This window comes from Perna viridis, chromosome 9, assembly GCF_037379345.1.
Source record: "Perna viridis isolate PV_CMFRI_1.1 ecotype Kerala chromosome 9, ASM3737934v1, whole genome shotgun sequence".
Lineage (NCBI taxonomy): Eukaryota > Metazoa > Mollusca > Bivalvia > Mytilida > Mytilidae > Perna > Perna viridis.
In genome coordinates this window covers 8,138,123-8,155,009 of record NC_142453.1, presented here as the reverse complement: position 1 = coordinate 8,155,009, position 16,887 = coordinate 8,138,123, and the positions used below count along the sequence as shown (strand labels likewise).

Sequence of the window (16,887 nt, the reverse complement as noted above, 5' to 3'; positions counted from 1 at the left end):
GAAAAAAAATCCTTGTTTAGCATCTGGAAAACCCCCAAAGTCGTTCATATAAAACTGCACAGTGGCGTAATTGGATTCTGAATACGTAGTAGCATCACTGAGTTTCATTGTTCGGTTTTGGGCGAATTTCAGGTAGGAAGATGATTCCACAGAAGTAAGAGAATGGCAAAGTATATCATTTTTCTTTTTTCGCTTTGTTTCACACACTTTATAAGCTTGTTATTTTCGTAATTATAGTACATACTGCTTCTTATGTTTCTTACTCAAATCTTTATAGCATTTTGGATAGTGTTCTCCTTGCATACATCATTGAAATATTACATATTTATTTCATTACTTATTTGTGATGTTATATTACATGTAATTCAAAATATCAGAATAAAATAACACATGCGCAAGAAAAAAAATAAGTACCAAAATTTAATAAAATTGAAATAGTATAGTTCTAATTCTTTCAAACATGAGTTGATTAATGGGCTTTGACTCTCGATGAATTCATCTCCTTTGTGTGTTTTTGTGAAACAAATAAATAATTCTTTTATGTACTTTATAGATTTTCTCATTTATTTCAACAGATCAGCAGATAAACCTTTCTCACAGAAAATATCCTGGAGTTAACAGCCGTCATAAAATGTAAATATAGTAAGCAACTGAAGTAATGCAACAGTTCTTTCCAGCTGTACTCTTATAAGAAATTAAAATCAAAATGTAAAACTCTTTTGTGGTATGGCACATTGCGGTACAATTAAGTCAAATAATCTAAAGGTTAAAATACTTATCTTATGTAGCTGTCTAAAAACAACACTCAAAGTGCTTAAGAACATGTATATTATTTGCTAGTTAAAAAACGCATTTAGAATAGAAACAGGCTTTTTTCGACTTCGAGTGAAAACTTCCAACTTTTAGAAATCATAGGGAAATATTGGGAAATCTGTAATATTCACATAATTTACAGGTTTGATTCTACAAACAGTTATCGAATATTTATTTAATAATTTTAGTCGTTATTTTAAAAGATATATGCAACAGAATAAACGTGAGTGGTGTGTTCCTTTTATTGTTGAGTATATTGTTTCCATATCTTATAAAGTCAATTTAAAAAGCGTACCATACGCCGTTCTTAATTATTAACAGTACCATACACCGTTTTATCTTTAAGAAGATTTATTGTAATCATCATTAGGAATCGATAAATATTGATCACCAACATCGTAGCTTCTTCTTTGAGAAAAATAGCATTCACGACAATAATTGAAATATTTCAAATGTCTGAGGAGCGTATATAATCGTTGAAAGTCTTTATTAATGGTGGATGTTAAATTTATTTAACCAAGATAAGTAATAAAATGTTTGTTTATATAATGTAAAATGTTTTCAAAATCATACATTTTAAGACTAACTGTTTTCTTCGTGTTATATTTTGGATTAACCAAGGAAACTTATCAAAGATTCCTTGACGTGTGCGACACAACTGACACAAAATGCAAACGTACAAACATTTTTGGTAATTTTGGTACCATTCATGACGGAAAGCGCTCCAATGGGAAAACATTGGTAAGGAAACAACAAATGAGTCTACTCGAATGCGTCAAGGAATGTTTGGTCACGACTCGGTGTGACGCTATAAACTACAGGAAAATATGGAATCTTTGTGAACTTGTTGAAAGTACGTTTATTAAAGATGAAGTGGAAGACAAGGAGTGCATGTATAGTGTCATTTCAACTTGGCCAAAGGTAGGAGAAAGCAGATAAATGTTGAAACAAATGCTTGAATATCAGATAATTGAAATCATAATATAGCATCCTAAAAATCCAACCACATTACATAAGAAATATTATCAACGTGATCAGATTTAGTTTGAAAGAGAAGTCAAGGGAACCAAGATTCTAGAGGAAATCTAAAGAATGTAATCCAGGGACAAAGACCAGACATGGAAAACCGACACACACAACAAATAACATAAAATAACAAAAATAATACATACAATGTAATAAAAGTAAATGAGCGACTCGGACTCTACTTAAACTAAGAGCTCAGATCAGGTGCACCGGTAGTGATTGCGGCTTCTGCTTTTCTAGAAACACCCGCCGAGTTGCTCATAAAAAGTCAAGTCCAGGGTAGACGAAAGAAGAAAGAAAAACTATGACACGTTGAACAAATCAGTTTTCATGGTACATATACGGATACACAGTAGCGATCCACGAGTTCATGATGACGACCATAAAACTTCAGTACTGATGACTTCAATCTTTTGGTGAACAGAGGTCTTCGCATTCCCTATTCATATTCTCCATTAATGGTAACATCGTCCCATACATAATAACCAACGATGTAAACAATTGTTGATCATCAATGTATGCTTAAGGAGGTAGACCTAGGGTAAGGGACACAATTCATGAAATCAGTGATATGTTTGTATTATATTCAAATTCACCAAAGCCTCTTTAACTTTTATTTGAAGCAGAATAAAATGAATCAAGTTAATTAGATGCTTACATAACATTAATGTAAAATACTGAATACAAACGTTCCAATGCGTTTTAAGAGTTGTGTACCTTACTCTGAGTCTACCACCTTAAATAACACAGAATTCATTCTCCTTGCATCTTGCTCCATTACTATTGCCCTATGCCCCATTATTACATTCAGCATTGTCGCGTCCATTAAATATGAAATTAACATCATACAGATACTGTAGGTCTGGGAACTACTTATATAATTAATAATACAAGATATTGGCCCTAAATTAAAACGAATGTCAACCAATTTAAATAAATTTATCGTTATTCCATTCAATAGTTTTATGACAATTTATAAAAATTTAAATCGATGACATTTTACCCATTTATTTCCAGGTAATAGTTTTCTGTATAGATACATATGCATTTTTTGTATTTTTTTTTAAATCAAACTATTATGTAAAGCGTAGTTACTGATGTAGATATTAAGAGATGCTTTCTCTAATGCAGACCACAAATATTATCCTGTCAAAGAAACACAAACAGTACCAAACCGGTGAACGTCGTTTAAGAATGTCCCCGGTATAGCAGAGTATAGCAGATCCCTTTAATTTGCAAGAATGATATATTAATGCATTTTAACATAATCACAGTGTACAAAACAAACACTTCCTATCTAATTGAGAACGGATAAAGGATGGTGGATACTAGTTGGTATGTATTTCAATAAGCTTACCCTACCGATGCACCTGATCCATGCTTCCAAGTTCGTGTTATTTTGTTTGTTTCATTTTCGTTCTTGGTTGCCAATATGGTTCACTTGATTATCCTTCCCCGCCTTTTTAATTTCTGTATTATCAATTCTAGTAATCTAAGCGTTCCTTTTTGTACCAATAATGTTTTCTTCTTGTCATACTTTGTAAGAAATAATTCCAAATCATCTTCCAAATATACAGAGGAAGATGTTTACAAAATGCTGGAATTTTTAATCGACAACATATTTGTCCAGTATGGTGGACTTGTTTTTCAACAAACGGTCGGCATTCCAATGGGAACAAATTGTGCTCCTTTACTTGCTAACCTATTCTTTCACTCTTATGAGGCTGACTTTAAAGCCGATCTGATCCGAAAGAAAGAATATCGTTTGGCTAGATACTTCAATCTCAGTTTCCGCTATATAGAAGACATATTATCTTTAAACAATCCTAATTTCGGGGATTTGATACATCGCATCTACCCAAAAGAACTTAAGATAAAAGATACTACAGACACTGTGAAGTCAGCCTCATATATTGACCTACACTTAGAAATCGATGGTAAAGGAAAACTATTGACCAGACCTTACGACAAACGTGATGACTTTTCATTCAGAATTGTCAATTTTCCTTTCATCTGTGGCAACATCTCTTCAGCACCTGCGTATGGAGTGTTCATATCACAACTCATACGTTATGCCAGAGCTTGCCGAAACTACGCAGACTTTTTGTATCGCGTTAGAACTCTAACAAATAGGCTTCTGGAACAGGTTTATGTTGCTACAAGATTGAAGTGATCACTACAGAAGTTTTATTGTCGTCATCATGAACTCGTGGATCGTTATGGTGTATCCATCTGCACCATGAAAAAAACTGATTTATTCAACCGGTCATAGCTTTTCTTTACTCGTTTGTCTACCCCGGACTTGACTTTTTATGAGCAACTCGGAGGGTGTTTTTAGAAAAGCAGAGGACGCTTACCCTACCGGTGCATCTGGTCCATGCTCCCAGTTTTTAGTGGAGTCCGAGTTGCTCATTTGCTTTTGTTACTTTGTATGTATGATTTTAGTTACTTTATGTTCTTTGTTGTGTATATTTGTTTTCCATGTCTGGTCCTAGTCCCTGGATTACATTCTTTTGATTATCACTATAACCTTGGTTCCCTTGATTACTCTTTCTATCAATTCATGCCTGATACGTATAGGGACAAGTACTTAACTAAAACTCATTTTTATGAAGTGTCAGTACTGTTTCCTTAAATAAGATTTTAATTAAATTGCACTTAATTCCGTTTTAATTTCTGCTTTAAAAACTTAATATTTCGTTTTGAAAGACACTCGCTGGAAAATGTAAAGATCATAACTGTGCAATAGGAGAAAAATGTCAGATGTTGAAAGATGGCGTCGATGTTGAATGTATAAAATCATGTAAGTATGGTACCAAGGAAAGTACTATAGACAAAAATTCATAAACTAATATAAAACAACCAATGAAACAAATTACACCCCCTACATTTTACTTGCAATAGGACATACGCTGTGTCTTGAAAAAGTAAAGCTTTCCACCATGTCCTTTTGTTACATATGTGAAATAGTTTCGATACCGATTTCGTTTGCTTAAAATTAAAGATTATTTAGCGGTTAGTAGAATTTTGTCATCAGCATGCTTTTGCATTCCTTAAAAATAACAGGTAGAACTTAAAGAGGAAAAAAAATTAAAAAGTCACTTCCATGAACATTTAATGTTAAATACTTTTGCTTTACAGATTGTACGAGCTCAATTCCAACAATAAATAATGCTTCCATAGTAGACAAATTTGGAATATCACGTGATTTGGCAACAGTCTTTAGAATTAAATGCAAGGAAAACTTTCACTTGATAGGAAAACCGTACTTGCTTTGTAACGGAGGTGGAATCTGGGAAAAGATGTTTTGTTGTGTTCCGAAAGGTAAGATATTTATTTTACGCCCCAATATTACTAAGAAAATATCCTTGCAGAAACCGGCGACTTCCTTTGATATTGCCAGCATGAAATAAATTTAAACAAAAAAATTCTTGTTCAAATATACATGTAATGTGAAACTCATTACAATGCCAGAAAAAAATCCTGATATTTCTGAAACAAAAGTAGATGACTTAGATTACATGGGCATTATGTACTTGGTCCCTTTATTTTATAGAGCTTTTTACGTTACAAATTTCAATCTTAAAGTTTTAATAAATTGCAAACTACCATTCATGTCTTTAAAAACATGAGTTGGTGAACTGCAATGGAGGGAAAATGAAAAACTATCTGGAATGTTCCTATTACTGCCTGGGTCTATCATGGACAAATTCTTAAATGTTTTTTTTTAAATAAAAAAAAAAAAAAAAGCACATAAACATAAAAAATTAAAAAAGAAATATCTCACGAAAGTAGATGAAATTTTCTCAGAAAATAGCGTACTTTAGTTTTCAAAATCGATATCTTCAAACATATATACCTCCTAAATTTATGCACTGTCATCGCAGTGTCCACTCATCGGACTGTCTGATCTTTTAAGCTATTTTTCTCGAGTCCTGAAATTAAATGTTATTTTCTTTCACTTGTAGATTACCCTCTTTTAGTTTTGAAAGGGAAATACCCAAAAGATTGCAATGCTATCCCAAGTTATTGTGGAAATGGTGTTTATAAAATATCTCCAAAGCCAACAGTATATTTTGAAGTTTACTGCTTAATGGAAAACAATTTCACTGGGAGCAATTGGCATGTATGGAATTTCACTATACTGAATGTAAATGTTTCAGCGTTTGAATGGGTTTCTCTTCCTATTTTTACCATTTACCATTGCAAAGAGAATATGAAATTGACTTTTTTCCTGAGTACCTAATTTATTCCGTTCATTTTGAGAAACCAAATGCGATTTAAACGATACACCATTATATATTTCCCCAATAATCCAATGAACAGGTAATTAACAGCATTTGAGAACTGTGTACAACTTGCAATAATACGAATACATTTAATAGTTGTGGTCCTTACCCTGCAAACAATTTATGCTTTTACTCAAGCAACCTCGCCCTATGGTATGTATTGTAAAACATTTTATCACTGCTTCCGCAATCGTTATATCACCACTTAACGTCTTCTATAAATAAAAATTGGATTTAATGCAAAATGTACATGTTTGTTATTTCTTTTTTCTTTAATGTTTAGGAATTGTAAATTAATTTTCTAATTTTCAATTTAACTTTGATTTATAAGTAAGATTATAGTATATATCTTATTTTTATTTATGAGGAAGATTTATGATTGATTATACAAAAAATAAATTCGTTATTTAAATACTGTAATAAAAATCCGACGCATTAGACAGTGTTTAAACAAAACAATTTGCATTTAAGGTTTTACAACACAGAAAAAATGGTTCTGTTAGTTTTGAGCGTAGTTGGAAAGAATATGAAGATGGCTTTGGTGATATAAGGACTTATGGTGATTTTTGGTTAGGTATATATATCTGATTAGCTGAGAACTATTTCTTTGATCAAGTATACAAGGTTTTGAAAATTACTATAATCATTTTTACGTACCACATTTATAAAGCGCTCTATTTTTATAAAATACAAAAAAATAAAACATAAAAAATAAAAACGAAAACAAAAACAAAACAACCGTCTAGAAGCACAGTACATTGCATTAAAAACCTAAAGAGTATAATATAAAATTAGATGTGAACATGCAAAAATATATATAAACAAATGTGTATTCATATTGGTCTTGTAATATTTTTGAGGCTTTTTTTCTGTGGAAAATAGAGCTATTTGAGCTAAACAAATCTTCGCTGATAACACATCGATCACGGAAAATTGCGAGACTTCCTTTAACTCTCGCTCAGTCCATGTGTCAGAGGTTCAAACATTTGCTTTCGAATTCCGTACGTCAAATTCGATAAAGTAATTTTGAGCAATTCATTTTTTCTGACCATATACATATAAATACTACACTGACTAGTTGTGTATTTGAAGGAGGATTTTTATTTAAAGGGTTGCTTATGCAACTAGTGTTTAGGCAAAATACTGTTCAACGTAAACACAAACATTTTATGGCACTCCCGTTGTCATTTCGGCGTTGTAAAAGATATCCGTGGTGAAATCTAGGCATGTGTAAAACTGTTAATGTCTTTAGCATTATCTTGATATTAAAAAATAGCACAGAACGACCAGAAAATCATGCATTGTTTTTGTATGTATGACACGCCACACAATAACAAACTTTGATCAGCTCGATTTGATCTATATAGTTGTAATTTTCTTTTCCAATTGATAGCCTATACGAGGAATTTTCACACTAAACCGCAAAAATTCGTTTTGCGAAAAATTCCAGTTATACCCTAATCGACTATTTTTTCAAGGAAACAAGAAAATTCACTACCTGACATCCATAGGAAACAACAATTTAGAAATTGATGTAGACATTTACACAGAAAGTTTCAAAAGGACATGGTACACTTATTTCAGCGTTGGAGATGCCAGTAGTAAATATAAGTTGACCATCAATGGATACGACGATAAAGATATTATCAATAGTGTTGGAAGTAGGTAAATTAGGGTAAAGGTAAAAAACAACTGTTCAAAAATTTAACAAAAGAAGAACTAAAAGCAACGAAACTCACATCTATCATCTCAAATTAAGACGACCTCCATCCTGTCATGATCATTTTCAACGATTTGCACTTCACGAAAAGCTCGTATAAGCCTTAAGTGGTGGTTTACAATGTTGATATATGAGGTGGTTTTGAATTATGATTATTATACATTTTTGTCCAAAATCAGATCAATATCCCAAGTTCGGTTAACATAAAAATTAATTGAAAATCATAATGATTGCTCCATAATAGAGAATTGCTAACGTAAATATTATTAACATAAACATTCAAGTAACATGTTTATTGAATAAAATACATCAGAGTTGTGCCTGTTTTCCAACCAAATTAACTACAGGTATATAGATAAAGTTCTATGTTATGGTTTACAATAATTAGGACAGTGAAAAGACTCCACTTACTGCTACAAACACACGTGCAATTAAATGTCTGTCTGAAACATGGTATGAAAAACCAAACATTTTGAATGTTTAATTTGACTAATTCCACCATCAGAATCAAGGAAAATAGACACGATTGTCACATTATTTTAGTAAATTGAGTTATAATTTCATTGAAATGCAGTGAAAAATTAACATTTCAAGGGCAGATAATTCTGTTGAAAACGCCATTTTTCTAAAGTTCTTTTTAAAAAAATCTGAGCAAATTCATTGATGCAGATATCAAATAATGGTCATTCTATACAAAGAAAGCATCCTTAATTGAAATTATATTATCAGATCGGTGGTGTTTTTATATGCATGTTTCTGATTTTTCTAATTTTACACGACTTTTACAAAACCTTGCACTTGAATGTCACCTAACATATTCGAAAATTAATAAAATTGTGTATTTAAACCATTGTCCACTTTTTTTCAGTCGATTCAATGGCCTACCACAGTGGTTGGGTCTTTTCAACTGATGACCAAGACAACGACTTAAGTCGGGATAATTGTGCAGAAATATATCACGGAGGTTGGTGGTACAAAGACTGCTTTCATGCAAACCTTAATGGCGACATCAAATTAAATGGAACACGGTATCAAGGTATTCAGTGGGGAAGTCTCGGATTAATGTACTCGCTTAAAACTTCCAGAATGATGGTTACAACAAATAGTGACTGGCATGTTTGAACAGGAAAAGCCTCAATACTTTCGGTTGTAGTAGCTTTATATTTGTATCCAGCATATTGATAATCTAAATTGTATAATTTACATCGTATATAATTACCATACATGCACAGTGAAACCCGCGTAAAGCGGACAATTATTGGTTGGGTTTAGACAAAAGTCTGCTGTACAAAGGTTAAAATATACTTTAACTAATATAAAGACTACAAAAAGATTTTTCTTTTGTAATTTTATAATTAACAGGGTTCGGTTAGGCGGGATTCGAAATGGTTAATTGTCTCCCTTTGACGTGGAAGTTGGTTTGGTATTTGCAAAATTTGGCCTGAAAACACTCTACATGAAGAAAATTATATGTTGTTTTTCCAGCTCTTTGATGTGTTTTATAGATGATTTGATTGGTTTATTGTAATAACTTAAACATACATGTATACGGTCATATTTGCCCTCCAAATTTGGCTGAACCAGGGAAAATCTGTTAAAAAGACTGGCAAACACCAAATTTTGTGCAGTTTTTCACTCTTTTAACAATGGCCACATGCATGTTGACTCTTGTGCTTCATATATTTTGTGTATAGTTGTCAGTTACAACTCGTGTAAAAATAAGTTGATTCAACAGATGTGTGACCACTTCCGTTCCATAAAAAATACATCTTAACAATTTGCAAAAAAGTTAGAAGTTAAAGGTTTCGTAAAAAGTTACAGATATGCTTACTGTTATTTCTGGAAAAAATGTCATAAATCTCCTCAAAATCATCTTACATACAGTGCTTGCGACCATTTTACTATTTTGCTTCTACCTAGAAATAAGCTTTAATCAAATTGTCAAAAATGCATAAATTATGAGGCCAAAAACTTTCTCCTTTTAATTCATTTCAAATAATTTTACCTTATTTTTATGGAATCGTATTGACAATCTCAAGAAATGTCTCAATAAATGATCCGTAGTCAACGATCATGAGGCACGTTAATACCTTTCCTCACTGCATGAAAAATGCGTTTTGGTCCCTGCAGACAAAGGCTCAACCAACATTGTATTTGTTTGTTTAGCCCATTACCTCAATTGCCTTATTAAGGAATATGTTACTGAAAGTAATATCAAAGTAAATTCCACATACAAACGTACTACTTTTAACAAATATGAAACCCTAAACAACCATAAATTCTTCATTTCTTCTCACAATATCAAGACAAAATGTAAAGACATACCTTACTTGTACTGGATTTTCAAACGTCATATGAATCCATACAAAGCAAAGTATATATATCTAAATCCTTATCTTGCCCTACAAAAGGAGATATCAATTCAGCTTACAGCGATATTATCCTCAATTTAGGGTGGGTTTGAAGCTAGATGCAATACCACCTACTGTCGTAGTGACATTAATCATATATGGATACTTAAATATTTTAAAAAATTACTTTAAAACCTAAAATCCGGCAGTTTTTCGGAAACAAGTTCAAGTAAAACTTTCGACTTTCAACTAATTACACAACGTTGCCACATGATATATTGAAATCTCTGAAATGACTAATTCATAGATCTTTTGCTGATTCGACAAATTATGTTGTTCTTTGTTACAGATCCACATACTTGTCTTAAACATAGTAGAAGGGTAAAGTGTACTGCATAGAAAAGCATTTTAACCGCATGCTTTATTTCCTTATTGGTACTATAAATTTTGAAGAGCTATTTTTCAGCAGCAAATTGGCATTCCAACGGACACTAACTGTGCTTCTCTCTTAGCCGGTTTACTTTTATATTATACTGAAATTATATTTTTTTTCGAATTTCAACGACATTTGATATGAATAATGTCCGATAATTTCGAATGCTTGTCTGCAGCAATTAGCAACAGAGGAAACGAACGTCTGCCGCTGCGTGGAGCTTGCAGTATTAAACTATTGGCTAGTGAATGCTCTACTTTCGTTCTGCTAAAAGGTTCATCTTTGGAAGCTGTAACATCGAAAATCCCTCTATAAAAACCAAGTTATCTATTCAAGGTTTATAGCATGAAGTACCAGTCCATATAACATTCAGACACTGTCTCATGTAGAGGTGATTCATGGTGTAGAAAAGCCAACGAAACCATTTATGGTTTTGAGTAATAAATGTCCTTTTTATATTCAAATTTGTATTTTTGAAAAAAAAAAAAAAACATGCATTGATCTCAATTAAAATCAACAAAATCAAACCGAGTCAAAAACGGTAATTCTTGTAAATGTCAAATTTCATACACAATCTATATATTTTTGTAAGTCAATATGTGCAATATCCAATTTAAAAACTCAGATTTGTTATCTAGTCTGTAACTATTTCTGAATAAGAATATGTATATATTACCTCCTGTCTTATATTTTAAAAGACTGCTACTTAATTATTAAGTTTAATGTGATTGAATAATAGACCAAAGACGTTAATGAAGTAGATTTTTAGGAAAACGCCAATTTACTTTTTACAATTGGTCAGTTTATCTGTTTACATACAATATACATTTGATATTTAGTAAATGTCATGACAAGTGATAAATCAAGTTCGAAGTTTGTTTCAGTCCGTTGAGTTTTGCTGAGTGATTGTCCTTTGACTTAGAAAAGTAATGCAGATTCAGTTTTCCAACATTAATCGTTAACAAATTTTGCATACTGTTCTTTTATAAAGATTTTTTCTTTTGGTAGAGACTTTGTATTGCAATCACTACTAAGGAATGTTTGTTTCTTAAAGGAGAAGACCATGTTATTGTGCAAGTCATGAATATCGAAACTAATCTGTTAAATATTCATGAAAATTGAATTGAAACAAAATAATTTCCTTTTCTTAATTAATTAATCGAGATTTATAATTAGTAATCAGGAAATTTGAATTTCCCGCGCCTATGGGCGCCACCATGATCGGTTAAACTGTGACGTCAAGAAGTCGGTTTGTAAAGTGAAAGTAAATAGGTAATTGATTACGATGTCCCAAAAATCGCAAAATTGGGACTTTTCCCCTATACTTTCAACCCAAAATAGACAGAAGAAATTGAGGCACAACATGTAATCACATGTCAGACATCATTGACGAACAACGGGATTTGCAGCCAGATGACTAGTATTTGTAAGAAAAATCTTATGACTACTTCCGAAGAATGTTCGTGCTGCTGGTAAAAAACTTTTAGAACATTTCTCTTTTATCATTAGTGCAATGAATGTGATGAATATACCTAAAGATAGCAAACTAAATACAAATCGGTCGTCGGTTTGAATATTATCAAAAGTAAAAATTCCTTATTAACGATAAATAAAAAAAAACACGATACATAAAAGCCATTTTGTATCATGGCAGTGTAGTACAGTGTGTTTTTCGTATCATGCATAATATTTATTGACTTGTTTTACTGATTTGTTTGTTATTCTACAGATGATTATAGACCAGTACTTAGTATTTCAGTACTTTGATTTACCTTCAGAAATACCTGTATGTTTTGATTTTATAGTACATGTGTTTTACTTATTTATAGTATGCTAACTAGAGTGACCGTAGGTCAATCATGACACTGACCTTATGTAGTTGGGTTTTTTTAGGGAAATTTGTATTGTGTTGGTTAGTAAGCTCTTTTCAGTCAGTAGCCATATTTCTTATCTCAAAATTTGTAGAAAATTGTGTTGACTTGAAGTTTTCAAAGGTCAGTAAATTATTATTCATTTACTAACATTATATACCTTAATTTTGGAAGATTGAGACTTCTAGTGTGATTGTGTAAAATTATAGTAAACTTAATAAACTAGTCGAAGTCATGTAAAACTATTTCCATATTTCAATAAAAGTTAAAACTGATATTAATTACTTGAAATAGATGATAGTATGGTTGAGTGCCAAGACTACATCGGTTTTCAAAGACCCCGATGTAGCAAAAATATTGTCTACTATACATGACAAATATGTTGTCGTACCAGCAGACAAAGCCCAAAACAACATTGTTTTTGTCTGCAAAACGTTTTACATCCAATGTTTATTATCAGAGGTAGACGTAGAAAATAATAGCAGTGATAAGACCTATACTGCTACCACATTCTCCAAAAAAGAGATTGTGGAAAACCATAAATCTGTGCTATCCTCTTTTGGTTTCTCTACCAAGGACGATGATTGTGATTTACCGTCTATGTACTGGATTCCTAAACTCCACAAGAATCCACACAAACAACGTTTCATAGCTGGATCTACAAAATGTACCACCAAAACTCTTTCAAAACGTTTAACTTCTATACTCACAACTGTCAAAGAGGGTCTACAGTCCTACCACAATACCTGTTACTCCCTTAGTGGTATTAATTCAGTGTGGATCCTGAAAAAAATTCGAAAGATCTTTTGCAGACAATCAGTTCAAGCCTATTATCTGAATAGCATTAAAACCTATGATTTTTTCAACACTGTATACTTCTATTCCCCATACTCAGTTAAAATCCCGACTTAAAAACATTATACATCGTTGTTTTTTTTCCAAAATAGGTACACCTAGATACAAATATATATAGTTCTTGGTAGAGATTCCTCATATTTTGTAAGAAATAATTCCAAATCATCTTCCAAATATACAGAGAAAGATGTTTACAAAATGCTGGAATTTCTGATCGAAAACATATTTGTCCAGTTTGGTGGACGTGTTTTTCAACAAACGGTCGGCATTCCAATGGGAACAAATTGTGCTCCTTTACTTGCTAACCTTTTCCTTCACTCTTATGAGGCTGACTTTATAGCTAATCTGATCCGAAAGAAAACAATATCGTTTAGCTAGATCCTTTAATCTCAGTTTCCGCTATATAGATGACGTGTTATCTTTAAACAATCCTAATTTCGGGGATTTGATACATCGTATCTACCCCAAAGAACTTGAGATAAAGATACTACAGACACTGTGAAGTAAGCCTCATATCTTGACCTACACTTAGAAATCGATGGTAAAGGAAAACTGTTGACCAAACTTCACGACACACGTGATGACTTTTCATTCAAAATTGTCAACTTTCCTTTAATCTGCGGCAACATCACTTCAGCACCTGCGTATGGAGTGTTCATATCACAACTCATATACGTTATAAACTACGCAGACTTTTTGTATCGCGCTAGAACTCTTACAAATAGGCTTCTGGAGCAGGGTTATGTTGCTACAAGATTGAAGTCATCTACAGAAGTTTTATTGTCGTCATCATGAACTCGTAGATCGTTATGGTGTATCCATCTGCACCATGAAAACTGATTTATTCAACGGGTAATAGTTTTCCTTTACTCGTTTGTCTACCCCGGACTTTTATGAGCAACTCGGCGGGTGTTGCTAGGAAAACAGAGGACTCTTACCCTACACTTTAACTATTATATGAGCTTATAAAAGAGTAATCAAGGGAACCAAGGTTATAGCAGTAATCAAAAGAATGTAATCTAAAAAACAGACATACATAACAAAGAATATAAAGTAAAAATATCATACATACAAAGTAACAAAAGCAAATGAGCATCTCGGACTCCACTAAAAACTGGGCGCATGGACCAGGTGCACCGGTAGGGATTGCGTAAGGATTGAGAAAGCAGTAGGTGGGACAGGAATAGAATGTGTTAGGGCTTGTAATTCATTTTTGTAACTTTTTTTTCTTATCGTAACGTTCATAAAAGTATTTGTTTTTGTTTTATTGGCAAAATCAACAATTGCTCCTAGCTACACGATTGATCCCTATTAAAGTTTATAATTACGAAAAATTTTACATTAAAATCAAAATAAAGTTTTGAGCAGAAATCAAAGAATATAATCCAAGACAATACATGGTTAACAGGTACACACAATTAAGAACATGAAATAACCGAAATAACACCAATAAGAAAACAAAAGCAAACGAGAAACTTGGACCCCACCAAAAACTGGAATCATGGCAGTAGGGTAAGCGTAGCCAGCTTTACTAGTAACACCCGCCGGGTTGTCCATAAAATGATCGGTCAGACTAAGTTAACCTTCGACTATAACAAAAGAAAAAAAAGACAAATAAAGGAACCACCCCCATAAAAATTTATAACATAAGGTAAAAAAAGGCAACAAACAAAATTTTCTGCGGAATATGTATGATTTTTTTTATACTGTGATAAAGTTTTACCATCCACCAAAAATGCAAATTGTAATTGAGAAATTTGGATTATCACGTGATATTATGACAGTCTTTAAATACAATTGTAGAGAAGACCACTATTTAATCGGAAAACCTTTCCATTTGTGTTCGAATGAAGGGATCTGGAAAAAGCTGTTCTGTTGCATAGACAAAGGTAATTTAAACATTTTCCTGCATTTAATATTAAACAATTCTATACTACTTGTATATGACAGACTTCCCATTTTATGACCTTTAGGAAGTTGGGACTTTGATCAGGGAGAAAAGACAAATATGTTGAAAAGAATTATATGTATGAACATTTGATTTATGCTATACTTAATTTGAAAGAAAAACAATAGTTGAGGAATTTGAAAAAAAAATCAATTCGCTGATTTACTAATAATAATTATCCGTGGGGTATTGGGATTTTTCAATATAAAATGAGCATTGGGATGGTATATGATTTAAAAAGTAAAAGTAGATTCAACGAAAAAGCTGTAACACAGTGTCATGTCTATTTCACTGAATGACCATTTAACAGTCTATTCGGTACAGAACGGCAGTTTCAGCAACCACGAATAGTATCATTTTACTAGAATACAATTTCGATAATAAGATTGCAAACATCAAATAATAACAGTTCATTGACCTGTCCAACCATTATTTCATTATGTATATATATATATACTGTTAATTTGATTTGAAACATATAGATCGTCCACAGACTGTGATGAACAGGAAATACCCCAGTGATTGCAATGCAATCCCTGCACACTGTGGGGAAGGATATTACACCATTTCACCAGCACCGACTGTATCTTTTAATGTCTATTGTATAATGAGATGCAACGATCCTGATAGGAATTGGCATGTAAGTGTACAGTAGTTAAATGTTTGGTTGTTTTCTCATTGCAGACGAATGAAATTAAACGTACGTTCAGTTTACATGAAACACTCGCGTGTAAAATTCCAAAATAAAATTGAAATAATCCATTTAACCTTTCGATTAGGTCGTAGCCTTCAAATAATTGGAATGGACTATTAATTTGTATTATCAATTATTAGTTTTTAAGTAGCTGTCTTTGTAAGAATCATGCAAATCTGAAAAAAATGTGATACACCCCAAAAACGCTACATATTTTATTTTTTGTAATTAAGTTGTTTTAAGGGTCTATACTATGAAATGTGTAATTATTCATTCAAGTCTGCCTGCTCTTAGGAGATAATCCACATTGAAAATCCAGTAGATTCTATTGTGTTTGAGCGCCATTTACAGAGTTATCTCCCTTGCTTTTGATATCTACAGTGCATTCTAAATAATTTTTATCTCCTAAGAGCACGGGGTATACGAAAAACCACACATTGATTTCTGTTTACCATGACATTTCAAACAAAATATTAAAAGTAAAAGTATGTAGGCTTTTCACCCATGAATCACAGTTTGCATGATTCTTAGCTGGAGTGCTACTAAATGTTTAATTTATTATTGTTGTTTTGTTCGTATTACTTTTGTTATTTTTTGTTCTTTATTGAGTACATGAAATACTAAAATGCATCAAACCAAGGAAATATCTATTATGAGAATGTGTAGTATATGGATAAGAGAAGCATTTTTTTCTGGTCTTATTAAAATATATAAATGATAAGATAATTTGAACCAATCATGGAATAATGAAATATTTTGATACCAACTATTTTATGAATGAAAAAAAATATTGTGAAAAAAGGGGAAGAATGAACTAAATACCAAAACAGAGGGGTATTTGCTGAGGTTATGAATGTCCATTAGAACTAAACAGCCGAAAATAGGGC

The 16,887-nt window shown here is 32.2% G+C and overlaps 1 protein-coding gene across 1 annotated transcript; it reads left to right on the top strand.

The window, feature by feature from the left end:
- Window positions 1-1,231: 1,231 nt before the first annotated feature.
- On the top strand, window positions 1,232-9,455 carry LOC148606543 (fibrinogen-like protein 1). The gene is made up of 7 exons (XM_088545311.1): window positions 1,232-1,734; window positions 4,549-4,642; window positions 4,981-5,163; window positions 5,808-5,965; window positions 6,600-6,702; window positions 7,607-7,789; window positions 8,717-9,455. The coding sequence occupies exons 1-7, from the start codon at window positions 1,369-1,371 to the stop codon at window positions 8,968-8,970; spliced, it is 1,341 nt and encodes a 446-aa protein (XP_088401437.1). The 5' UTR covers window positions 1,232-1,368; the 3' UTR covers window positions 8,971-9,455.
- The last annotated feature ends 7,432 nt before the right edge of the window (window positions 9,456-16,887 follow it).